Below are 25,956 nucleotides of genomic sequence, written 5' to 3' on the forward strand. Positions count from 1 at the left end.
TTCAGAAGACTTATTTATATTTATATTTATTGTAACAAACGACTTCCATGTTAATCAGAAAAAGATCTATAAATAGCCTTATAATAGAAAAACGTAAAGTAGGTAAACAAATGTAATCACAATGATACGAAAATCTTATGTTAAGGAAAAGTGACATTAAGAATTTTAATAAACTGAGCGAAAAATTATGAAGTTATCAGTAAACAAGTAGTATATGCCAGTAAATTATGAAAAATCTTTAATCAGTGTTGTATTAACGCTGATGCCATTAACGCTTTAACACAATTTGCAAATCCAATATTAAATATTAGCAATGTTCTTTTCGTGGTTTATCAATTTTTGCCTTATGTTTTGGGTTTATAAATTTTTTGAAATTTTTCAATTGTTGCCTTTCTTTGTTATCTTGTGTTGCAATTTTGATCACTTCATATACCACAATGAGCAAAACAAAATAATTCGTTCACGATGATTTTCACTAAAAAATTTCTTCACGATCTATAAATATACCAGCTTTTCATTAATTATTTGAATATTTAGTAAATTTTGTTAATATTAGACAGAAAAAACAATATTTAGAAAAACAATATCATACCAGGTAAATTATAACATTACAATTCGGATGAATTTAGTTTCAAAAATTTTAAATATAAAATTCTACAAACAGCCAGAGATCGGAAATGTAATAATACTGTAGTAAGGCAGAATTCAGCTTATAAATGCCAGTTGCTGAATTGCGTATTACGGTACTATAATAATTCCGATGTCAGGGATTATATGTGAAAGGTACAAGGACCAAGTCAATTGTCTAAAAAGCCACAAAAAATGGAGAAAAATACTGAAAAAAAAAAAACAAAAAAAAAATTAAACGTTTACCTAAATAATTTGATGTTTATTATATGTTTGTGCAATTATCAAAAAAAAAAAAAAACAATTATGTTATAAGAAAAATTGTGCATATTACATATTTTTATGGCTGCGATCATATTCAGGTCTTATTTACATACTTAGAACTCACTACGATAGAACTAAAAACTAATAGTATTACAAGGCGTAACGAATGTTGGTGCGAAAAAATAACAAGCCAAATAACGCAAATATTCCGTGACTTCCATCACTTTTATTACATGCTCTGCTTTTATTTTAGGTTTTACTGAATGTTTGATACATTTTATAATAGTCTACAATTTCAACAGCTTTTAGTACATGTTTTGGAATAAATTATACGTTATCACTGCTTTTTAGAAGTCAAGAATTGTCAAAGTAAGAATAAACAAACAAATACTAATTTTATGTTGCAAATTCTAAAAGTTTTGGAAAATGAAAAAAAAAATTCATTTTAAGCAATCGTCTTAACCCGATTCGGCCCAAATATATTTGAAAGCTGTACATCAAAATTAAAAATACCTTGGAAAATAATATTAGTAGCCATAAGGCACAAATTCCTTTAAATAGTTGCTTGATGGGACGAGCATACAGAATGTGAAAGTTAATTTGCACCATCACTTTTTTAAGATTTGCAAAAATTTGAATAAAAATCGGATAATGTTGATTGATGAATATTAGAAAATTTGGTGACAATGGCAGTGGGTATGAATTTTAGAATAATTTACTTTAAAAATTAATAATGATTAAAAATGATTAAAAATTAATAATGTTTTTTTTGTTTTGTTTGTAAGTTAATTGAATTATTATTAAGCAGCTATAGTAACAAAATTTTGGTGCATACTTTGTCAATTGTCTTATACAAACATACACGATATATTGTACATACTTATGTTAAGTTATAACATATTTTGAAGTTCAGCTTCAAAAACCACCACAAAACTTGCTTTGATTTTATAAGCGTTTTCTAATATAATAGCTAGTTCCAGATGCTGAAATGCGACTTCAATATACCGTGCGTGGAATTATTTATTTATTTATACTTTTATAATTGTAAATATTATAAGTAGGTATGTACGTAATATTGTATGGAAAGATAAACTGAATTTTACATGTGTATATATTAATATACATATGTACATACTAAGTTATAATTTTAAAAAAACCTGAAATTAAATCAGATCAGGAATTTCCAAAAACATTTTTAGAAGAGTAATAAATAAATGCTTTTATTAAGATATTTAAATTTTCACAGGAAATTGTTTGAGCCTTTGAATATTTATTTAATTTTTTTGTTATTTAAAAAATACTGTTTAAGTTCTAAAATTTTGCGGTTAGAAGTGTTGAGTCACTAATAATATGTTTAATTCTGGTTTAATCCAGTATAATATGTAGCTACTATTTTAATTAATTGTAATATATTTTTTTTATGTTAAAATTAAAATACATATATAGTTATTGTAATATTTTCGCTTTTCAATTTGAAACCTTAATCACCTTAAGTAACATTTAACTGCTTTTCATTCTAGAATTGAATATGACTATGATATTTTGCTTTTTTTTATTTTTACCACAATTAATGTTATTTTTTCGTGTTGGTGAAATTTTTATTTAATGGTGTAAGACTATCTATAGTAGGTAGGTTCTTTTATTCATGATATAAAAATTTTCTCTTTTAATCAAAAGGTCATATTATCTGAAACGTTTTTGAGATAGCGCAAGTTATTATTTATTCATTGCGCTTTATTGCAGATATTAGTATAAATACATATACATAAAGCATAATGGCCAAACATTATTATTATTGGAAAATAAAATGTTACAATATTAAAAATTACAATCTTAAAAAAATTACAGTATTAAAATATTAAAAATTGTTAAAGATGTTCTTAATAATATTTGTGTGTGAGTTGCGAGCCGATTACTCGTTCTTACCTCCTTCGAATTAATTTGATAGGACACTTAAAATTTGTAACGTACGTTAAAAAATGTAAACAAAATTTTCAATAGGAGTTCTGTAATTAAACTCGTTCTAAATATTTTTAATTTATGTAAGTAATAAATTTATTCTCCTTAACAAATGTGATTTAGTTATATAGTTATGTTTTTACGACATTCGTTTAAAATATCCGTAAAAAGTTTGATGATACATACATATTGACAATTTTAATTCATACTTGAATTTAATAAATTATCTAATTATTACATACACACATCATTGTATGTTATGTGATTCATTTTAGGTATACAATATTAATCATTGCGATGAAATGTGTATTAAGAATTATTTTTTAAATGAAGTTCTTAGAATCAGCTATTGATATGTACATAATCTATTTAAATCTTTAATACCAGTCTTTATCAACATTCTATTAGTTTCAAAACGATTTTTTTGGTTAAATGTCAGTGATTGCATTGTACTATTTTATACAGATATTTTTCAAGTCCTTATTATTTTATTATTCATATACTAATATCGTGATTGAGTATTTCAAAATTAATTGTAATTCTGCACAAATAAATTTAACTCGTATCTTAATTGTTTTAGGAACAGGATTAATAAAATCAATTTTATTTTTAAATTAAAATTTCAATTTGCGAAAAATTTTTTATGTATAAAAAAATCTACTTAAATTAACATTATGTAGTTATATGAATATGTAATTAAAGGTTCATCTTTCTTTCTCAAAATATATGAATGATTTTCATTAAAAATTAAAATAGAATAAGAAAAGAACTTTTCGAATGACAGAATCTTTTTTCAATTTAAGATTATAAGTTTTAAGAGATTGGAATAATTGGGTTGGTCTCTTTTATTTCAAATATTTTAATTAATTTTCTGAAATTTTACTTCAATATCCTTTTTGTTTCTTTAAACACCTACATTTAAATTAATATTCAAGGTTTTATAACAATTATAATTAAGAAATTAAATGTAAGTGTTCTTAATGTTATCTTAATCTTAGAAATTTAAATTGACTTTAATGGTTTCTTTAAGGTTTTTATAATAAGTTCTATTTTAAATCAGTTTGACGGTTTGATAACTTTTTTGAAATTTAAATTGCGAAATCGCGCAATTGAAAAACTTTAAAATTAAAGATCATTAAAGCACATATAATTATTATTTATAACAGCGGAATAACAAACAAAAGAGAAAAATTAAGTAAAAAATTAATAAAACTCGTTATTTTTTTTTTCTTACTATCTTTTATAAATAGAAGGAGTTTTTGGTGTGATGAAACTATTCACCTGAAACTTTATTCCTTTTCTCAGATATTCAAACAATTTCTGATTCTTTGAAATTACAAAAAAACTTTTTTATTAATAGTATAAAACTTGTGATTAAGCATTACCTAAGAATTATAAAAAAAATAAAGTTTGTAATAGGATTTTATTACTAAGAGCACAAAAAACAAATATTTTTAGTTTTAATTTTTTTCCTTCTTTTATTTAAATGAGTTGACAGTGTTCTTTTGTAAGCTTTTCTAATTAATATCACTTAGGCACTTGACTTTTTTTAATTGATCTTGTGGTATAAAATTGATATGGAAATCAATATATGTATTTAATCAAAACTGGTTAATCAAATATATAAACATTAAGAAAATTCAGAGTTGGTCTTTGCGTTATCGTATTTTAACAAACAAATACAAAAGTTCATAGCATAAAGCAAGTAAATTAAAACTATAAATATTTTGAGCAAATTGGAACCAAATTCTTTGAGGTAATTTTCCAATGGTCCAAAAAAAAATTTTTTTTTTTATATAGTTAGAACAAAAATGTAATTAGATAAAATAATTCAATATTAATAGAATTTTTCGGTAAGAATTTTTCTAAATCTTTAAAATAGGATCATTTATTATTTAATTATACAATTAAATATAACATAATATTATTGGAGTGTAGAGAATTTAATTACATGCCAAATGATTTTGATAAATGAAGTGATTTTTATCAAATTTTATATTTATAAATTTTGTTGATCATTGTCAATTTTAGTTTATTTGTTTTTTTTTTTTTGTATTAGAAAATCAGGAAATAAATTGCTGCTTGTTCTAAAAAAAAAAATTGAGTTAGAAACTTTTAGAAGAGAAATTTAAGAATTATTTTTTGAGGTAATTATTGAAAGCGGTTCTTTATTAATTGTAAATAATTGTAAATGTGATGTTTTTTGTAAATTTTGTAAACACCAGTGGTTAGAACGTGTAACGAAACTTAAATTTGGTAGACATTTGAGCCTGATTGTAAAATTTTGTTAAAAAAATTAACATTTAACACATTATTGATCTAATTACAATTATTTTGTACCACTTGCTCGACAAACTAATATTATCAAATCGCTTGATTTGTGAATTTATTTTAATAACTTTATAAATTATAGATAATAATGTTATGCAACAAAAATAATGGTCAGTTCAATTATGCAGAACTAAATAGATTTTCTTTGATTTGTTTAAAATTTCATGAAAGATTAATGTGTTAATATCTGTGTATTTTGCACGGATAAATTTAGGTTTTTTTTTTAATTTTTAACCTATGACTCTTCATTTTAATAGAATATAACTTACGCTTGTCTTTATAACAGTCAATAACAATATTTTCCTAAGAACGTTTATTTAAAAAAAAATTAATTTTATTCAAAATTTAATAATATGTAAATTTTAAAAATTTGCCTTAGAAAATTAAAAGGTAAAGAATTATTATTAATAAATAAAAAATTTCTTCTTTCAAAAAAGTCACTAACTTTTAAATAAACACGTGAATGAGTCAAGGGGATTTTACCTTATATTACTGTTATACTGATTATAATAGTATGTTATGCATACAACAATATACATATAAAAAAGAAAGTAACTTTTCTATACATATAGGTATAAAATAACATTTACAACAGATTTTTGTTTCATTTTTTTTTTGGTTTTTAAAGGTAAGTGATCTTTCCGAGTTATATTGTGCGATTTGATCAAGTTTTATTGATATAAACTATATAAAGAAGATGACGTACTATAAGTATACGTTTATAAGAGTAATAAAACTTCTTTATTTACGATTTTAATTGTAATTTTTCCTTTCATACTTAGTTATACAGAGTGATTCATAAAGGTAAACCACAACATGCACCATTGACTAAAGAATCGAAAATGGGTAAAACTTTTGTTCTGGACTGGGTGCCGAATCTCAAAGCTAATAAATGGCTTCGCGACAATATTTTAAGTTTTTACATTCTATAAGCTCTTTAAAATCTTGACTTTGGAATGATTTTTGTTCTATATCTCCTTTATCATATTAAATTTTTAATATTTAACGACTTAACGCTTTAAGCTAAAGAACCTGGGAAAAATTCTGAAAAAAAAAATTTGAAAGCTTCCAAAAATTTCGTATGAAAATATCTGGTTAGAGAAAACTAAAAAAATATAAAAAGAGACAAATTCGATTTATTTGAAAGTTCGAATGCTTGGTATTTCGAAAGTCACAAAACAAAAAATCAAGTAAAGCATTGATTTTAAGCTTTTAACTAGCCCTTTCAGAGACTATTTGAAGCACTTATCTGTTCCGAAATGGAAGTTATAAGCAAAAAAAATTGGACAAGTAGAAATTTCGTAAAAATTCGTTAAAATCCCTATATCTGGGAAACTCTTGAGATTTGGCCTATTTTTACCTATTTTCGATCCTCTAACAAATAGTATATTTTGTTGTATATCTTCTGAAACACCTTGTATAGGTGTACTAATATGTAACATGCATCATACATTATAAGTTGTTTTACCGCCAGTTGTTAAAATAAAATTAATTTTATTTTTATAACAATTAAAAGTTTAATTTTAAATAAAAATCCCAAAATACTCTTTTAATTCGACATAAATTGTATATTTTTATGTAACTATAAATTGATTATATCTGTTAATTAATATAATTATATTCATTTAAATTATACCTATGTATTTAAAAATACTATGTATGTTGTATTGTTAATACAATTTAATTGAGAGTTTATTTAGGAGAAGATTTGCTTTTTAAACGAAATTTTTCAATTTTTTTTATCGCATAGTATGGCAACATTTAGTAACTGATAAATAATTTTAAAATTTAATAATTTCCAATTTCCCAAAAAAATTGAAATTACAGTAATTAATAAACAATTATAAAATAAATGCTTTTCAGTCAGTATTTTAGAAGAAATTTTAGTAATTCGATCATATTAAACCGGTTGTTTTCTTCTATAATTCAATAATAATTAAACAGTTGAATATATTATTTAATTAACATTATTTTGATGACACTAAAATTCTAGTGAAATATTCTTTTGTATCATAAATTGTTTCTTTAGAAATTTATCAAATTAAAATTAATATAATAAAACAATTGTTAAAAGTTTTTTCAATTAAAAATTAAATTAAGAAAATTGACTGAATCCTAATTTGATATTTGAATGCTGTGAAGTTTTCCCCGGGTAAATTTGTTGAAGACTACTTTCATTTACTTCTCTGCTGGTTTTAATTTCGCAAATTAAACATTTCATTTCTTTCGATTTAGTTTTTAATTTCTTCTCAGTGTTTCCTTTTTATCTCCGTGGCTTAAGCCACTTATTTACAATAAATCTTATTTATAATCTTTTGAAAAACAAATCAAATATTTTAGTGTCAATCAAAATTAATTTTAAAAATCAGATCTTCCATATTCAAATTTAAAGAATTTTATAAGTAATTTTTCAAATTATAACAAATTGATTTATTGAACTCTACCTAAATCTTGAATTTTTTGTTTTAATTTCCGCAATATAACAAAAAAGAGAGTTAATTTACATGTTACAAGGAAAATCATAATTTTAGAACATTTTTAACAAAATAAAAATAATTTTTTTTTATATTTATTTTAACTATAAAATTCTAAATTTAACAATCAGATTTTTTTTTTGTGATATAAAAAAGTTATCGTCATATCATTTATTAAAGATACACACTTAATCATCATTTGCATTTATCAAAATTTGGGAAAAAATCAAAATTTATTTTTAAATAAAAACCAATTCCCTTTGACCAACTATTTCTTATTCATTATTATTTAGTTTAGAAACTATGGTGGAAATATTTTAATTAACCGCAAAATTAAATAATAAAAAACAATAAAACAACAAAATATGCGTCATCAAATTTTTAATCCATTTGTCTTATGGAAGTCCCCCCAAATTTACATTTTAAATTTCTGTTACACATTTTCTTCTACATGTGTACATATAATAATTTTGTCTGTTGACGACAATAGATCAGGAATTGTGTTCAAGTAGAATTAAGATCACGAATATTTTAAAAACAAAATAAAATTGTTGATATTATTCAAATTTATTTTTTATGAGTAATATTTTGTATTTCTTCCCTTATTTAACAAAAACTAGTTTTCTTTTACTAGAATTACAGGCTTTTTATTATAGTTTGTTTATTACATTACATTTCATAGCCAACAATAACCAAGTTTTTAAAATGTATTTTAGCTTTATTGATATAGAAAAAATCTTGTACAAATTCTTTAATTAAAAAATCGGAAATATTATTTAAACATTCGTCATTATACTATAAATAAAGTAGCGACTATACTACTCTTAATAACTAATAATATCAAATGTGAGCTATAATTACAATTTAATTGACTAAAATATTAAATTTATTATGGTAACTCTATGCTTTATCAAACTCGATTTGTTTTGGTTTTTTCTTTTTAACTTAAATTCCTGAAATGAAAAATCATAACCCTTTCTTTAATTGATTTCACACAGCATCCATAAAATCGCAACCGAAATAAATGAAGAACAAAAAACAAAAATAATAATAAAAATTCTTAATACTTACTGTATATAAATCGAAATCAAAATAAAGAAAAAAAAAATAACAATAACTTAAACTTAGTTGATGACGACTATAACAATCTAGTTATGAATATTTAGCACTCTTATAATCGGTAGAACTAAAATATAAACATGTGTATGTACAGACGTATTTATTTACCTTTGATAAAATTAGTCGGGTTTTCCAGAGAAATAAAAAGACGATAAATGTGAAGAAAACAAAAAGAGAAAAGCAAAAAATCAAATAACAATCTTACCTGTTGTGTGTTGTTGATTTGTTATGCTTGCTTACTGTTATACTATATACATATTATTATAATAGTTTATTATTGTATACAAGTATGTCGTATACATTTTATAAATATTGTCAATAAAGTTACGCGAACGCGCCAATTGAAAAATATTCATATACACTCATACATACATATATAATTATTGTATAGTATCGAAGTTAAAGTGATAATTTATAACTTTTTTTTTCTTTTTCATTTCTTATGTGTTTGGCGTTTTTTTTTATTATAATTTTCTTATTTTTTCTTTTTGTTTTATCTTAAAAATTAAAATTTTCTTTACCAGGTTCGCTGTTTTTTGTTGTTGTTTTTTGTTTTTTTAACTTAATTCGCATTGATGTTTAAGTTTTTACAATTATTAATTTTTTTAAGTCAAAGCTTTCAAAATGTTTTAAAAATCTGAGAAATTATGTTTAAATGATCATTTGAAAAAGTTCTGGCTTAGTGTAAGGAACTAACTAATTAAAGTTTAAAAAGAAAAAATTAAATAAAAGAATATAAAAATATTTAAAAATTTATTGGTTAGTTTGAAAAAAAAAAAGTAAAAAAAGTTGATAAATAGAAAATTTTTGCATTTATTTGTATGCAATTTACTTGTGATTAAAAACAAAAATTAAGGATATTAAGGATAATACTCAAGTTATAATATAAAGAAAAAAAAAACATAGAAAATTTAAAATAATTTTAATTGTTTTTTTTTTGTGATTTTAAACTTATAATTTAACAAAATAAACATAATTATAAAAATGATTGTTAATAGTAAAATTGGTTTTAAAAATATTTATGGATTTTTATTCCTAATAATTGGATTAAATTCATGTGGTATAATGTAAGTAAAATAAAAGACACAATTTTAACTTAAAAAAATAAATTTTATTTCAATAAATTTTTGAATACACTTACTAAGTGAATATATTTTTATTAAATTGTTAAAAATTTATTAATATTCTTGAAATGTTTTCGTCCTAATTCATATTTTATGATATTTCCTTTTTATTTGACTTCATTTCGTAGATTAACTTTTAAATTCAATTTTTGAATTTTGAATGATTTTGAAACAACATCTAATTTATTAAAATTAAAGCAATAATATCGTTCATCATTCTTATTAAAACCTTTTATGTAATTACAATAATTCTTAATAAAATTATTCCGAAAATACTAAAATATTTCGATATTTTATTAAAAATTAAAATGTCAATATGAAATTAAATTCCTTGGGTTGTTTCTTGGGTCATAAACTATTAGGTACATTAAATGAAAATAATAGTTGAGCTTAATTTTTAACTGTATATATACTATTGATATTGATACTGTATATTATATACATTATAAAACATTCATTATTTCACACAGCTGGCCCGTATTTTAAGTATCACATGGCTAGTGTTGTTTTAAAACAATAGAATCAATTATTATAAATTACAATTTTCTTATTGTAATTGATACCTTATAATATTCTTCGTATAAATTATTTTAAAATTATTCTAAAACGATTATTTATTATATGCAAATATAAATAAGTATAATATTTTTAAATGTTCAAGTAAAAAATTAGCATTTTAATTATAATAATGTTTGAGGTCCTTGATAATTTTTTTATGAAAATTATCTATATTTAAAATTATTATTAATATTAATTATAATTACGTTTAAATATTTTTTTTTATATAACCTACATTATCGTAATTATTTTAAAAAGTTTTAGTAAAAAATTTTTTAATTGTTTTCAATAATTTTAAATATTCCAAATACGAAAATTTGTTTTTTTATTTGAAAAGTGTGAATTATACAAGCTTTAAGAAATTTTTTTCAGCACAACAAAAATATTAACAAATTATGAATACAATTAAAAAAAAATATTTTTTTTTCTTGTTATTGTTATTTTTAAATTAATAAATTCTTATTTGCACTATAAATAAAATATTTTGTCATTATTAATAAAAAAAATAAGATATAGATATATTATGGGGAAATACAAATTGACGAAATTTTAAAGGTATTTGAGGAATATTGTTAAAGATGAGGTAAATTAGTAAAAAAATATAATAAAATAAAAAAATTTAATATAAAATTAAGTAAAAATATGTTAATTTAAACCGCAAATAGCTAAACAGTATGAGCAATAAAGAGTTCATAAAATCATGTTAAACTTATTCATATGGTTGCTTATGGTTTGTATTCTTAACACGGTATATGTAGGGTATTGTTGTTTATATAAATTTAATAAATAAATATTAGTTGATTAATTCAAATTTTAAAGAAAATTTAAAAAAAATAATGTTATAAAAACTGTAATTATAATATAAAAAATATTTTATTGAAACGTGATGATTAATTATTATAAAATGTAAAAATTTATTTAATTTTTTTTTAAATTTTATGTTTTCCTAAAATTATTCTCAAAATATAATGCAATAAATGAGATGTTGACAGTAACTTAAATATCAAATTAATAGAAAAGCCAATAATAAAGAGCAAAAATCAAAATCGAATTATTCGACTGTTGAAACTGTGCTATAGCAATTTAGTAAAATTATATGGAGCTCAAAATTGAACTATAAAAATTTTAGATTTCACATATTTAAATTTACATAAAATTTGAGAATTTTGCACAAACTAAACTTAAGTAACTGAACGTATATACTCGTAAATTATATGGTATTAATATACAGAAATGTAGTGTTTTACGTTTAAGTCCCACAATTTTATTTTAATTTTCCATTATACAAGTATAAGTATTTGAAATTTCAAAAAGCTCATAACAATTTTTTAAATTTTTTATAATATTTATGCAGACTATAATTTTTTTAATATACATTATGTATATACGTCTTAATTTATTGGCATAGTAGCTTGAAGAAAACATTTTTGTTTGAATAAACGTTTCGCAAAACTTTTGTATTCTATTTGCTGTTTTTCTTATACTTTTATATTGTACAATTGTATATATTAAATATAATTGTAAAGTTACATTATGTACAAAATCACACACCAAAAATCTAAATATTATTAATTTATTAATAGTAATTAAAATTATTTAATTATTCATTTCATATGATATATTATAACACCATGTACATATATACATAATGGTGTAAATTCAATTGAATTAAAATTACAAAAATTCTTTAAATTTGTTTGATCTTACAAAATATGTATGTATGCATGATTGTATGTATTAATAGCTTTGTATAATTATATATATATGGTATAATTCATATATAACATTAACATAACACACGCTTGTAAGATCGGTGTAAGGTTGATGTGAAAAAAAAAAAAAGTTGAAGGTAAATTTTTTAACATTCTTATCAAAACAGATTGTGTGTGCGTGTATATGCGAGTATATATTTTGTAATGATATAATCGATTACATATAATTATTTTGATATATAAAATTTATTTAATGTACTTATTATGTACATATATATCAAGTATATTATACAACAGTAGATTTATATTAAAAGCTATAATCATAATAAATCACTTTTTAATTGAAATAAATTTTTAAAATTCCAATAGCAAATTTGTTAAATTTTCCTAATAAATTTTAATATATTGTTCTACATAATAATGCCAAATTTTAACTATAGGGTACACATAATATAGAATTTAATGTGATCTTGTTGAATTCTTAGTATAGGTTTTAGATTAGAACATTATCCAATTAAAATTAGATATTTTTAATATTGGAAAAAAATATTAAATTGTAATATTAACGTCGGTTCATTAATATATTTATAATACAAGTATTTTATTACATAGCTATAAATTTATGACTTTAAAAATAATTTTATGATTAATCATATACGTATATAAAATGATAATAAAATTATTGTATAAAAATAAAATTTAAAACAAAAATATATAAAATTTAAATTTAATAAACCAATCATAAACATATACATATATACTTAAGTATATAAAAATATTAATTGCGGTAATTATAATTGATTTTCACTGTACTTACACTTACAATTTATTCGTTTATATTTACTAACATTTTTATACTACCATTATGTTACGATGTAAAATTAAATGCATATGTGTATGTACATAAAAGATTTAAAAATAGTAACATTTTACTATATATATATATTTTACCATTATATTTTTATTATACTTATATACAATATATTATTAACCTTGAACTTCATATTAAAAATTTAATGAACTGCACAATATTCTTTTAAGATTTTGATCTTGAAAAATGGCTTTCATAGATAAAATAGTAGATGTTGTATAAATTACAAAAATAGTTAAATAAGAAAAAAAAAACAAGATAAAATGTAAACAGAATAAGAATTAAAATATTTTTTTTTTAATTTATGTTGTTTAAATGGAATATTTTTTATAATATCCATTTACGTCTTTTTAATATGAACGGAAAAGCGATAACTCTACATATATAATTTTAATTACTTTATATACGATTAGTAAAATATAATATGATCGTTGTTAAATGGTTGTCTTTTAACTTTAAACCATTTTTTTATTATTATTAATATTCTTATCTAAAGGTTCTTATAAAAGTTAATTTTATATTACATAGAAATATGATGATTATTGATTTTATCCGAACCAAAATGAATTAAAAAATAAAATTGAACTCATTTTATGTTTTCTATATTTTTTTTTATGTTGTTATTTTTTGTTTTCATGAGCCATGAAAAATTAAGATCATTTCCTTTAGAATATTTTAAATGCACATTTACATATAGTGTAAGAATTATTACAAAAAAGAACAAGTGCTTGTACTTAATTCACCCCTTTGCCTCGTCCTCCTCCTTCACCTATTATTCGTTCAATCATAATTTCATAGTTGAATGAATACTTTTATAATAAAGTGAATGCATGTATACATATATATCTGCGTATATAAATAGATAAAGTACTTAAATGAACAAATTTATAAACAATTTTTTATTTATTTTTTTTAATTAATTTCACACAATTGAATCTGATCTAACCTGAACATTTTACAATTTACATGCTATAAGTTATATTGCAAACATTAAGTTGAGTGTACGTACAATTGTGAACACATTAGCAGTTTTGTGAACACTTATAGGTATAATTTTTTATATATTCAATTTTCGCACGGTTCTTATTCTTATTCTCAATATTTTAACTTGTAAATGAAAAATAAATAAAAAAAAAAAAAAACACAAATTTTCTTCAAATAAAATTTTTAAAATTTATAAGAAAAATGCATTTATAAAATGCGTAATATTTAAAAATCGATTCAAACTTAACTCTTATACATACTTTAATACATATGTACATAAAATATCTATAATATATTTCAAATACTATTTAGAATATTTAGGTAATTAGATTTCTTGTCAAGTTCAGTAAGATCTAAATTACAAAAATAAATAAAAAAAAAAATGGTTTTTTTTTTCTCATTTTATTTTTGGTTTTTTATTTTTTTTTGTTCTGTAATTGAGAATTACAAGAAAGGAAACATTACCTTGACATACCCTTGATTCTGATTATGCTCATAAGTATGTATTATTTTTTATCTAGATTATGTTATACATAGGCACTTGTTAATTTTTTTTTAATTCAGTACTTATATGTTAGGTTTACAGAATTGCACGTAGGCATTTTAATGTGTAAAAAAATTTGCTATACTATACATAATATTATGTTTGGTTATAAGAGTTATAAAAAGACATAAAATGGTGTATAATGTAAATGAATACAATATAGGTGTTATAATTTTCGCATAAGTATGTAGATAGTATAAAAAAAAAATTGAAAATTATTTTACAAAACGATGATTTCAATTATACTTTATCATTTTGTTATTATAAATTTTTTATTTTTTTTTTGTTTTTTAAGAAGATTGATTGAAAACACACTTTAGTATTATTCGAATTTGAATTTGTTTTTTGAATTAATATGCGTACAATTAAGAGTATTAAATTACAAAAGATTAATTTATACATACTCGTATATGGTTATTATGAAAATTAATTAAGAAACCAAAAAATTAATAAGAGTTTTTCTTATTTGAACTGTGTGTCTATCTACATACATACATATAAGATGATTTTATTAAAAAATATTGATGATTTCTATATTATTGCATTTTAATATATCGGTTTAACCCCCTGTGCAAACCATTCTGTTATTCGTATATGCCCGCTATGTACAACATTGAGATATGAAAAATTTACTGGAATACTATTAAATATTTATTGATGCTAACAGAATTTTTAACGTTTATGTGACATGTCACCAAATCCTACTCCTTGACTGCGTTAGATTTTTTTCAGGTATAATTTTAGGAACGTTATTAATAGGAATACGTTTTACATTTTAAATTATAAATTAATTTTTCATAATAAATATTTACACGTGTTAATTATACGAGTATAATATAATATTTGTGTTAAATAGTGAAAACATGCGTAAAAAATGATAATTTTTTCAATTACCATATGAATTCGGTATTCAAAACTATTAATAAAATGTGTTATTAATAAAATAGTTACGCATGTATATATTGATGTAAAAAAATTGATGATATTAGAAAAAAGTTTATTGGTCTCTTCAATAATGTAGGATTTTTTAAATCAGCTATATGCTATTATAATAAACTTGTTTTGTCTCACAACTTTATATATAAGTAGCTATGATTTCTATAGAATGAAATCATCATTATTATAAAAATATTTATGCTTAGTAATATTATAGAAAACTTGAACAAACAAACTAATATTTTTTAAAAAAGAAAACGTACAAATTGTCTACAAACTTTTTTTTATTAATCTCATGAACCATTTTTGGATGTTCCATTTGAAGTAGACTTACGTAAGTGTGTGTAAGAGGTACATATATGTTAAAAAAAATATTTTGGAAGTTTAGCCTTGGATATTTAAGGCTTTTAAGGTTTATTTTGTGTAAAATTTCTTTTTCTTTTTAAAATAAAAAAACCGTTTTCTTGAATTGTTTTCCTATTTTGTTTTCTAATAAAATAGTTAAGTATTGAAATTATCTCCCTTATTTTCTATCATAAATTGTTATAAATTATAAAAAAGTCTCCATTGTCATTGATTTGAATACGTGTATAATAAAATAATTTATTTGTATAGAAAAAAACTAAAAGTTTTCGATTAACATTATTCGGCATGTTGAAATCTTCCCATTTCGTTTAAAATAATTCAATATCTTTTCTATAAATTCAAATTTCAAGAGAGGGAGATGAAAAATTTATTGGTTAATTGTAAAAATTAAAGGTGCTGAATATATTAAAAATAATCAATATTTCATTTTTCCAAAGTTAAACACTTCCAAATATATGCGTAGATCTGCCAATATAAGGAATTATTGTTTAGGAAGTGGTAAGTTGCATATATTCTGATAGATGGTTTTATATTTTATTTTTATTGAAAATAAAGTTCAAATCCATAAAATATTATAAGTTTATTATAACACGGCGGCGTAACACCTCAGAATGTTTCATTAAGCGTCTACCTAATTCAACACAGCTTTAAAGCCAGGTTGACTTATTCAGCAATATGACATATTACAATTACTGAATAAAGTAAACTGTAGATTAATTTCATCTAGGTTAATTCCAACGATATTCTTCTAATATTCAAAAAAATTTTAATAATTTACAACTTAAATTTATTTTTCTTCCATATTCCGTTAATCATATACAATTTTTATTTTTTACCAAAACTTTACATTACACTAATACTATTCCGTATAAATTGCCGTTCAAACGCAAATTTTAGAATTATGCATTAGCACATACTTAATTATTATGATCATATAGTATTTATTTTTCATAATCATTAATTAAAATGTAAATACTTAACACTTAATACCGGTATGATGTGCTAAAATATTCGCATAGAATAGAATATACATACATACATACGAGTACACACATATACATATGATGAGTAAAATATTTCATATTACAGTATGGATGTAAAATATTTTTAATATCTACTAATATACAACTGATATACAAACATATATACATATAACACTTAAAAATAGAAAAACATAATAACCAAAATATTCATAGGCAAATTTTTCATATCTAGTTTTACCGGCTTTTTTTTTTTTCTATAAAAGTTTTCTACCTATTTTTTTTTACTCTTTTTTTTCAATTTAAATTTTGAGTAACCATTATCTAAATTGACATGGTCAGTAGCAATTTATCGCAAATTTTCCATTTTTATTTACTCAAATATTTTGAAAAGAAGAAAATAAAAAATAACAGCATTTTTGATGCAATGCAATACCACACACACTCTAAAATTTTATTTTTACTGTTATTTAACATTTTTGTTTAAAAAATATTATTTTTATGTTTGTCCATTATAAAGGTTAATAAATAAGAAATATTTTTTTAAAACACAATTTTATATATGCATGCATGTATGTGTTCAGGTACTCATTTTCATATACCTAGTGCAGATTTTTAAATTTTGTTTATACTTTAAGAGATGAGAGAAAGTTAATTTGGCATTGAAACTTAAGTAATTTTATTTTTTATTGTCATTTATATTATTATAACATTATTATGCACATAAGTACATACATAAATATGTTTATAAATAAGAAAATACTTTATTTTATTTATGAGTTTTTTCGTATAGCTGCAATACGAGTATAATAAAATTTTACATAACAATATGATTTCGAGTAAAATTTTTTTAATATTTGTAAAAATAATTCGTGTACTTAGCTGAATTTGATTTTTTTATTTATTTCTGTGTATATGTACATATGTCCAGATGCGAAATTAGCAAACAAGCAATTAATTTAAAAGTGTGAAGTTGATCATTAATTCTTTTTTCTTTTTAAAGAATACAATTTTAAACGAGCAGAAATTTTTAGAAAACAGTAGAAAATCATACATTTACATACATCTATATATTATAAAATATACTAATACAATATACAATACAAAAGTTGATGAGAAACTGTTAGAATTTTATGTTCAAATATCTTTACAGGTTAATGTAATATAACGTGTATGAGTAGGTAAAGTCTGTATTCAATGCTATACATACATATATATAACTAAAAATAATATTATGTCGGTAAATGACTTAATTAAATCGCTTTGCTATATACTAAGTATTACAGTTATCGTAGGCGATTATGGACGAAGAATCTGTGTTTTTGGAAAAAAAAGATTAATAAACTGAAACTTCACTAATTTATTATATAAAGCACATACATGAGCATGTATGTAAATAAGTATATAAAATTGACAAGGGTTTGAAAAATGTTTTCTTTTTTAAATTTTTTAATATTTTAAGTAGTAATACAAAGTAATACCGTATATATGTATGTATAAATTACTACACACTTCGATATGACAAATATACAGCCACGAGTTTCAAAGAGAGAATTAAATTTGATTAAAAGAGAAAATATGACGAATAATAAATGTGTTCTTTTTACAAAGTTTAGGTCAAGCCGTTTTTACAATATTAAATTTCCCAGCATTTACATAAATATGTACTTACTTTTCCAAAATTTTTTATTACTTAGACTAGACCTACATATATACATATACATTATGTCCCTTTCAATAATTCTAAATTTGTTTTACATTTAGGAATAATGTTTGAATTTATCTTATAGAAGATTATTTGTAATATGTGGGCAATAGATTCATTGTTAAATTCCGGAACAAATTCAATTCCTGTACCATGTCCTATTATGCCAAGTTTAATAGAAAAAAATCTTAGACACATAAATTGCTTACAAAATTACTCACTTAATATTTAAAGTAAATTACCTACACATTTTTTTTCAAACATGTGAGATGAATAGGCAATTCATGGCAAAAGAAAAGTGAATGAATGACATTTTATTTTTAATTACACTGTTATAAATGTATAAATATTGTGATTCATTAAACATTCACTTTTATTATTATTATAATGGGAATATAATAATAATTGATAATTGATATGTCATCATACCAATCCGCATTTGAAATTAATACCATTATTTACTTTTTTTTTTTTCTTTATTTAATTTTTCAATTTATATGAAGTTTTTGTAAACCTTTACGAGTAATATGCTGATAACTTTAGTATTATTTCAGATTAAATTGTAAATTTTTGAGATCAATTGTTTCCGGTTATTATGAATAAAATTTATTTAAAAAAAAAAATTATATTTTATTCAATATTTTTATTGCTTAAGGCTTTAAAATGATTGATTTGTCAGTTAATCGATTCTTTTGTGATTTTTTTTATCGTAAGTATAAAAGTGTAATGGAGCATATTGCTAGAAATAAAATTTCTTATATGAAATTGTAAAAAGATTTTTTGTTATTTTTGAATTTCGGGATTTAAAATTTATTCAAATTTGATTTTAAATAAAAAAAAAAATTGTTAGAATTAATCCAGTTATATAACAAAAGCAAGTTAATTTCTAATTTGATCCGCAATAAAATCAAAAATCCGGTATTAATTTTCCTAATTTAAAAAATTCTTACAAATACAAATAATTAATTTATTAAGAAACTTATCAATGAATTTTGTGAATTTTTGTTTTGAATTGAATGAAGTTATTGAAAAAAGTATTTGTATATAATTGTAATTTGTATTTTAAATGGATTTGATTAATTTATTCAAAGTAATGTGAAATTAATAATATATTATTTTCCATATCATCTTCTTAAATAAAAGTTTTCATTGTTTTAAAGATAAATAGCCATTTTGATATACAGTGGATAAAAAGTATTCTTATAACTTTTTATTCAATAACAAAGAAACAGCAACCGAAGAGAAATACAGAACTGATTATGATTTCTTAGGATAACATTTTGGATGCTTAAAGGATCTGAACACAATTCAATAGAGCTGCTAAAAAAAATACGATATTTAATTAATGTGAATCGTTCTCCTTTAATGGATGTAAATCTAGTTTACAAAGAAAAACGGATAGAATTCATAGGATTTTATCAATAATTGCTTAACATGCAAAATATACTAAAGGAAGAATGTAAAGGTTGAAATTAAAAATAGAATGTGCAGTGGAATCCATTTAGCTACAATCGCTGTATTGGAATTTTCAGGATAAAGGAGAAGTAATTAAGTCACTACAAAAAGAAATGGAAGATAGCTGGACAAGCTTAACCAAAATTAGCTATTGGCGCACAGAAATATGAGCTGGAGACGTGACATGGATTCTCTTATATTAAGAGTTCTAGATATTATTTAATATATATTATTATGATAAAACTTTATTTAAAAGGCGATATTTTTAAATATTCTTTAATTTAACTTATTTAATGTTTAATTGTGAAACGTAAATAACATATTTCATTTTAAGGAAACACTGAGATAATTATTATACAAACGGAACTAATGCAAGCATTCATTGTATAATTATTAATTATTTCAGAGAAAATATAATTACTAAGTTCGATGCAAAAATTTGTGTCATAATATTTTTAATATTCATATATTTATATATTTTTTTTAGATAGACTATAAAATATATATGTTTGTTCATTATTCCTATATAACATTTTTTTGTATTGCACTAGATAATAGTTCTAGAAAATTTAATAACTTTTTTTTTAAATTATTCAAAACTAATGGTTATTATATGGTCATATTTAGTAACAACTAAAATATTAAGGTATACAACACTGTATTAATTAGATACCCTTCCATATTAATTAATAGTTCATTAATTATTATATATATATATATATATAGGATATCCTATATATATATATTTCTAAATAATAATATATGTAGGTGCCATAAAATTTATATTTATTTTACTTTCCGTATTGCTGTTATTATTACTGCAAAATTAAATTTAGCAATAAAAAATTTTTTTAATAAATTATGCTATTTATACTTTTAATAAATTTTTAACAATTTTTTATCTTTAATTCTTGAATTAAATTTATTATGTTGGATACAATTCGAATTAGAATTATTTTATATACGCATAAAGTAATATTTTGAAATTTAAAATATATTCACACAATCATTAGTATATACACCTGCACATTGAATTAATAAAAAATTTAGTAATTATAATTGTTTTGTTTTTTGTTTTGATTATATAAAATCGTTTTTTTTTAATTATACCTTATTTTATATATTAATAAGAAAATTAATAATAATATTATAATTATACATTAATTAATAAATTTATCTTGTAATTAATAAATTTGATTCCTTAAAATGGAATAACAGAGTCATATAAAATGAAATATTGTATAGAATAAGTAGAAAGTACCACAATTTTATTACTCAAAAATTCATTTTTATAATAATTTCTTAAAGATGAATATTAATTAATGTACATAGTATTTAATAATTATTATTAAATATAATTAATAATAAATTATATTTTGAGAAATTAATAAAAACAATTGAAATTATTATTATTTTGTTCACGATTTATTAGATAACAATTTGGAATTATTTGCAATACATACTAACATATAATATAGTCATATGTACATACATATTATATTTGAAAAAAAAATTAGAATTTATAATTTATAAGATTATAAAATTTTTAGAAAACACTTAAAGGGTTCTTGAATAATATTGAATAATAATTATTTTGTTTTCTCATTTGACCATTGCGTATTATCATTATATAAATCTTATGAATAATAATTAATTATTTAATTTTTTTGATAAAAATGAATCATTTGTATCAATTTAATTTTTAATTTCATTATTAGCAATTCAGCAATCAACCATCGCTGAATTGCATTTACACATTTGCTATAAAATATGTACATTGAAAATTAGAAATGAATAGTCATTTGACGTTAGTTTGGAAATTTTCCAAATTAAATTACATTTTATTTTAAATTTTAAAATGTTAATTTTTTGTTACATCATTAAGCGTAATATTAATTAGAAATTATCATAAGATTAAAAGAATTAGATTAATAAATATAGTATTTATTATGTATCTTGAATATTTATATATTCAAGAATAATGATAATAAAAACTAGTATTTTCAATGTTATAAAAAAAAAAAGTTATCAGATATCAATGCACTTTTAATATCAATTCATTCAAAAATTGCATAATAATTGTAATTTAAAATTGTATATTATACAATTTAATAATTGGTATTTAAAAACTATTTGAATTTAATTCAATATATACGTAAAATAATTAATTCGTTAAGAAATAGTATGAGTGGTAAGAAAGAAATAAGTTCATTTTATTCTGAATTAAAAATTAGGTAGTTTATGGGCATAGTTTGTTTGATTAACTTTCTGACTTTTAAATATTATGTGTTCTATTTTGGAATTATGTGATACCACTATTCGAGCGTACTTCTTGTTTTCTGATTAAATTAATTATAATATTTTAAGTTACTCCATAAATTGTTTATTAACTTTAAATTATTAAGTTTTTATAACAATTTCTTTAAGATAATCAATAAGATTATTTTATTCACTGATTAGAAGACGTAGTTATGCAAAAAATGGAGTAATTCCTACTTTTCTAATCAAAAAACTAGCTGTAATTATCTGTAAGGTGGTGCATAACTAACTTTTATCTCATTCAAAAATGCAATAAATAACAAGATTCCAATAAGACCTATATACTTTTTCCAATTCAATGTGCAATATAAAATATATTTAACTTGCATGAATATGCAATATTAATTAAACATAATAAATTCATAATAACATATTTGTTTTTCATATTCAATTGATTTATTTCAATTTTTAGCATAATTTAATAATTAATTTTTACATACATATGTACATACCTTATAGAACTGTTGAATTTCAATGTTAAATTCCTCATCATAATTATTTTTATTTCAATTTAAATTGATTTAAGAAATTTCAGAAATGTTTAATTATTACTTTTGTGATTTTTTGTTTTCTTTTATTCTTTTATTATTTTGACACCTTTGTTTTATTAAATTAATAAAAAAATCGTAAATTTAATAGAAGTTTATTAGAAATTTTAATAGAAAAATAAAAATTTATTTATTAATAAAATTAAAATATTTTCGAATTATTAAATCCGAAATAAATGGCAAACATTTAAAATATTTATTAAGACTTAAATGTATGTGTAATTATGCGAAAATTCTTGATAAACCAAATAATTTTTAATGAAATTTGTATAAATTGAGAACAGTCACACGTCGGTTTCAAAAGAAAGTGTTATGTAAAGGGAACATAAGACTGAAGTGAACTATATTTTAGCTGTTATAATAATTAATATTTTTGAATTAAACATCATAACATTTGCGTATTATAAACTTGACCTTTTATAAATAATATAGTTATGCAATATTAAATGAAGTTAAATTTAATTTCTAATTTAAATATAAACCTGCATAATATTTGTATATATACACATGTACATATGTATGTATATAAATTAAATTTATTTATTACAAATTTACATGTTTTCAATTAAAATGCCATAAAAGTGTGTTAATTTCTCTTGTATGCACTACCTTTTTTGCCTAATATCTTTTAACAAACATATTATATAATATGTTATTGTATATATATTCTTAGAACATAAAAATAGAAGTTAAAAACCTATAGTTAATTAATTTATCTAAAACTTGTTATTCTACTATTTGTCTTGTTTTTTATGATTTTATTTTAAATCTGACTTGTTTTAATTTTTTTCCACCGTATTTACAATATTTTAGTGTAACTTGAACTATCAAAGTAATTAAGTATATAGCTATTTTTAATGAACATAAAACCATACATTGTAATATTTAAATCTATTAAACTTAATTTATAATTTAATTATTATGATATTTAATATCGACGTAATTTCAAAATTTATGATTTGCAATTTTCCAATGATTTTGAAATTATTTTTGTGGTTGAATTTTTTTTTACAAATTCATGTTCAATAAATAGTTTAAATATGCATTATTTATGCATTTGTACACTTAACGAACCATGATTAACATATTCATTTTAAATATTTTTTTTTGTTTGTTTTTATAGAAATTCAGCAGAATTGCAAAGACGTTTTCCAAATGACTTCCGATGGGGTGTTGGATCATCCTCATATCAAATTGAAGGTGGATTCAATGAAGATGGAAAAGGTGCATCAATATGGGATTATATGTCACATACATATCCAGAAAAAATTGCTGATAAAAGTAATGGTGATATTTCAGCATATAGTTACAAATATGTAAGTATATTTATATAAAATGAACTTAGAATAAAATTACACTGTAATCTGCGGATAACGTAAAATATTTTACGAACTTAGTCGGTAAAACAATTAGAGGAAAAGTGTCAAAATGGGACAAAATTATGGGTGAATTAGTGCATTTATTTTATCTTTATTCTAATTTTAATCACAATCTTTACAAAATAGCAAAATTTTTCTTAATTAAGATTATTTTTTAATTAAAATCATATTAATTTGTAATTTTTTTTTTACATTTAATTCCAATATTTCAATTGAAAATTTTCATTGAAATTAAATTAGAGTATTTTGCAAAGTACATACTTTTGAAATATTGAACAAATGTAGGGGGGGGGAGACTAAATTAAAATGAAATATATAACAAATATTTTATTATATCCAATATACATACATTTATGTATACAAAATTTTTATATATTATTTTACATAATTTCTGTGAAATAACATTGATATATCAATTGATAAATACCGATCAATGCAATTAAAAGTAACAAGATCAAGTCAATTAATATTAATAATAATCACCTGTTTTTGTAATCATAATTATTATTACATCATTTTTGTTTTGTTATTTTAATAATAGCACAATGGTAACGCATAACACAATATAACACAATATACATATGTAGTATGTACATAATAATATTATGTTAAATTTTTCTTTTCTCATCATGCTAAAATGAATAAAAATAATAAAAATTCAATTCGATTGTTAGTTTTCCATATGATTTTTCAATGTATCATAATTATTAACATATACATATATGTACAGTATAATTTGTACCGAACAAATGATCTATAAGAGAGGGATGTAGTAAAATGTAAGACAAGTGTTATTTTTCTATTAATTTTGTATTTTGTATTATTTGTAATATCAGAACAGTAGTTTTATTTACATTCGAACATTTAAATAAAGTAGAAGGTGGGCGAGATAATGATTCTGAATTTTGAATAATTTTTAAAATAAAGCCATTATGATATTTGTTCATTTTCAAATATGCCGGAACCTGTTTCCATTTTCTTGCTCAAATATTAGTGATTAACAATTTGCGTTCCAAAATGAATTATAATATTAATTTTGCACCAGCCTGCAGAAATGATATTATTTGAATTTATTGTTCACTTGTAATAATCATAATGATGATACTTTTTTAAAAATAATTCTTGAAAGACTGGTTTTACAATTCTTATACTTTCTATATAATTACTGCAATTTATTTTCAGTTAAAATCAATGTTTAATGATAGTTTTTTACCCTTTACATTTTTGTCTTTGAAATTAACATAAATTATGCTTGTTGAACAAAAAAAAATTTATTTAATAATAATTATTATAAAATATTTAATCAGTATATTAATGTGAGAATTGATAATAACTAATTGCTTGGGAAAATAATTTAAAAAATAAAATTAATTCATATTAATTGAAAAGTGTACTTTATTATTATTTTTATAATAAAAAATTTAAAGTTATTACGAGTAAGAAAACTATTAAGCTTAAAATAACTTGAATTTTCAAACATTGCTTGGAAAATAATTATTTTTTCATAATGAGCCTTATTTAGATATTTATTAAAGACTATTTTACTTTTGTACTCTTTAAAGAAATATTAAATTTATCTTTTGTTCTTAGTTTCTACATGAAATGAACTTGAATAATATTGTTATAATTTATTTAACTAATAATAATTTTTTAGGTACTTATCGTAATTTAAATATTTTTATCTGTATAACAGTATTAAGT

The 25,956-nt window shown here is 21.0% G+C and overlaps 1 protein-coding gene across 1 annotated transcript in view; it reads left to right on the forward strand.

Annotated features, from left to right (window-relative positions):
- The first annotated feature begins 9,454 nt into the window (after positions 1-9,454).
- The window catches only part of LOC129610478 (myrosinase 1), a 31,574-nt gene continuing 15,072 nt past the window's right edge, over positions 9,455-25,956 (forward strand). The window contains exons 1-2 of the mRNA XM_055523083.1: positions 9,455-9,841; positions 24,000-24,192. Coding sequence (XP_055379058.1) covers positions 9,759-9,841; positions 24,000-24,192 — 276 coding nt within the window. The 5' untranslated portion in view covers positions 9,455-9,758. The remainder of the gene's footprint in view (positions 9,842-23,999; positions 24,193-25,956) is intronic.

The sequence above is a fragment of the Condylostylus longicornis genome, unplaced genomic scaffold (genome assembly GCF_029603195.1).
Source record: "Condylostylus longicornis isolate FDR11 unplaced genomic scaffold, ASM2960319v2 ptg000044l, whole genome shotgun sequence".
Classification (NCBI taxonomy): domain Eukaryota; kingdom Metazoa; phylum Arthropoda; class Insecta; order Diptera; family Dolichopodidae; genus Condylostylus; species Condylostylus longicornis.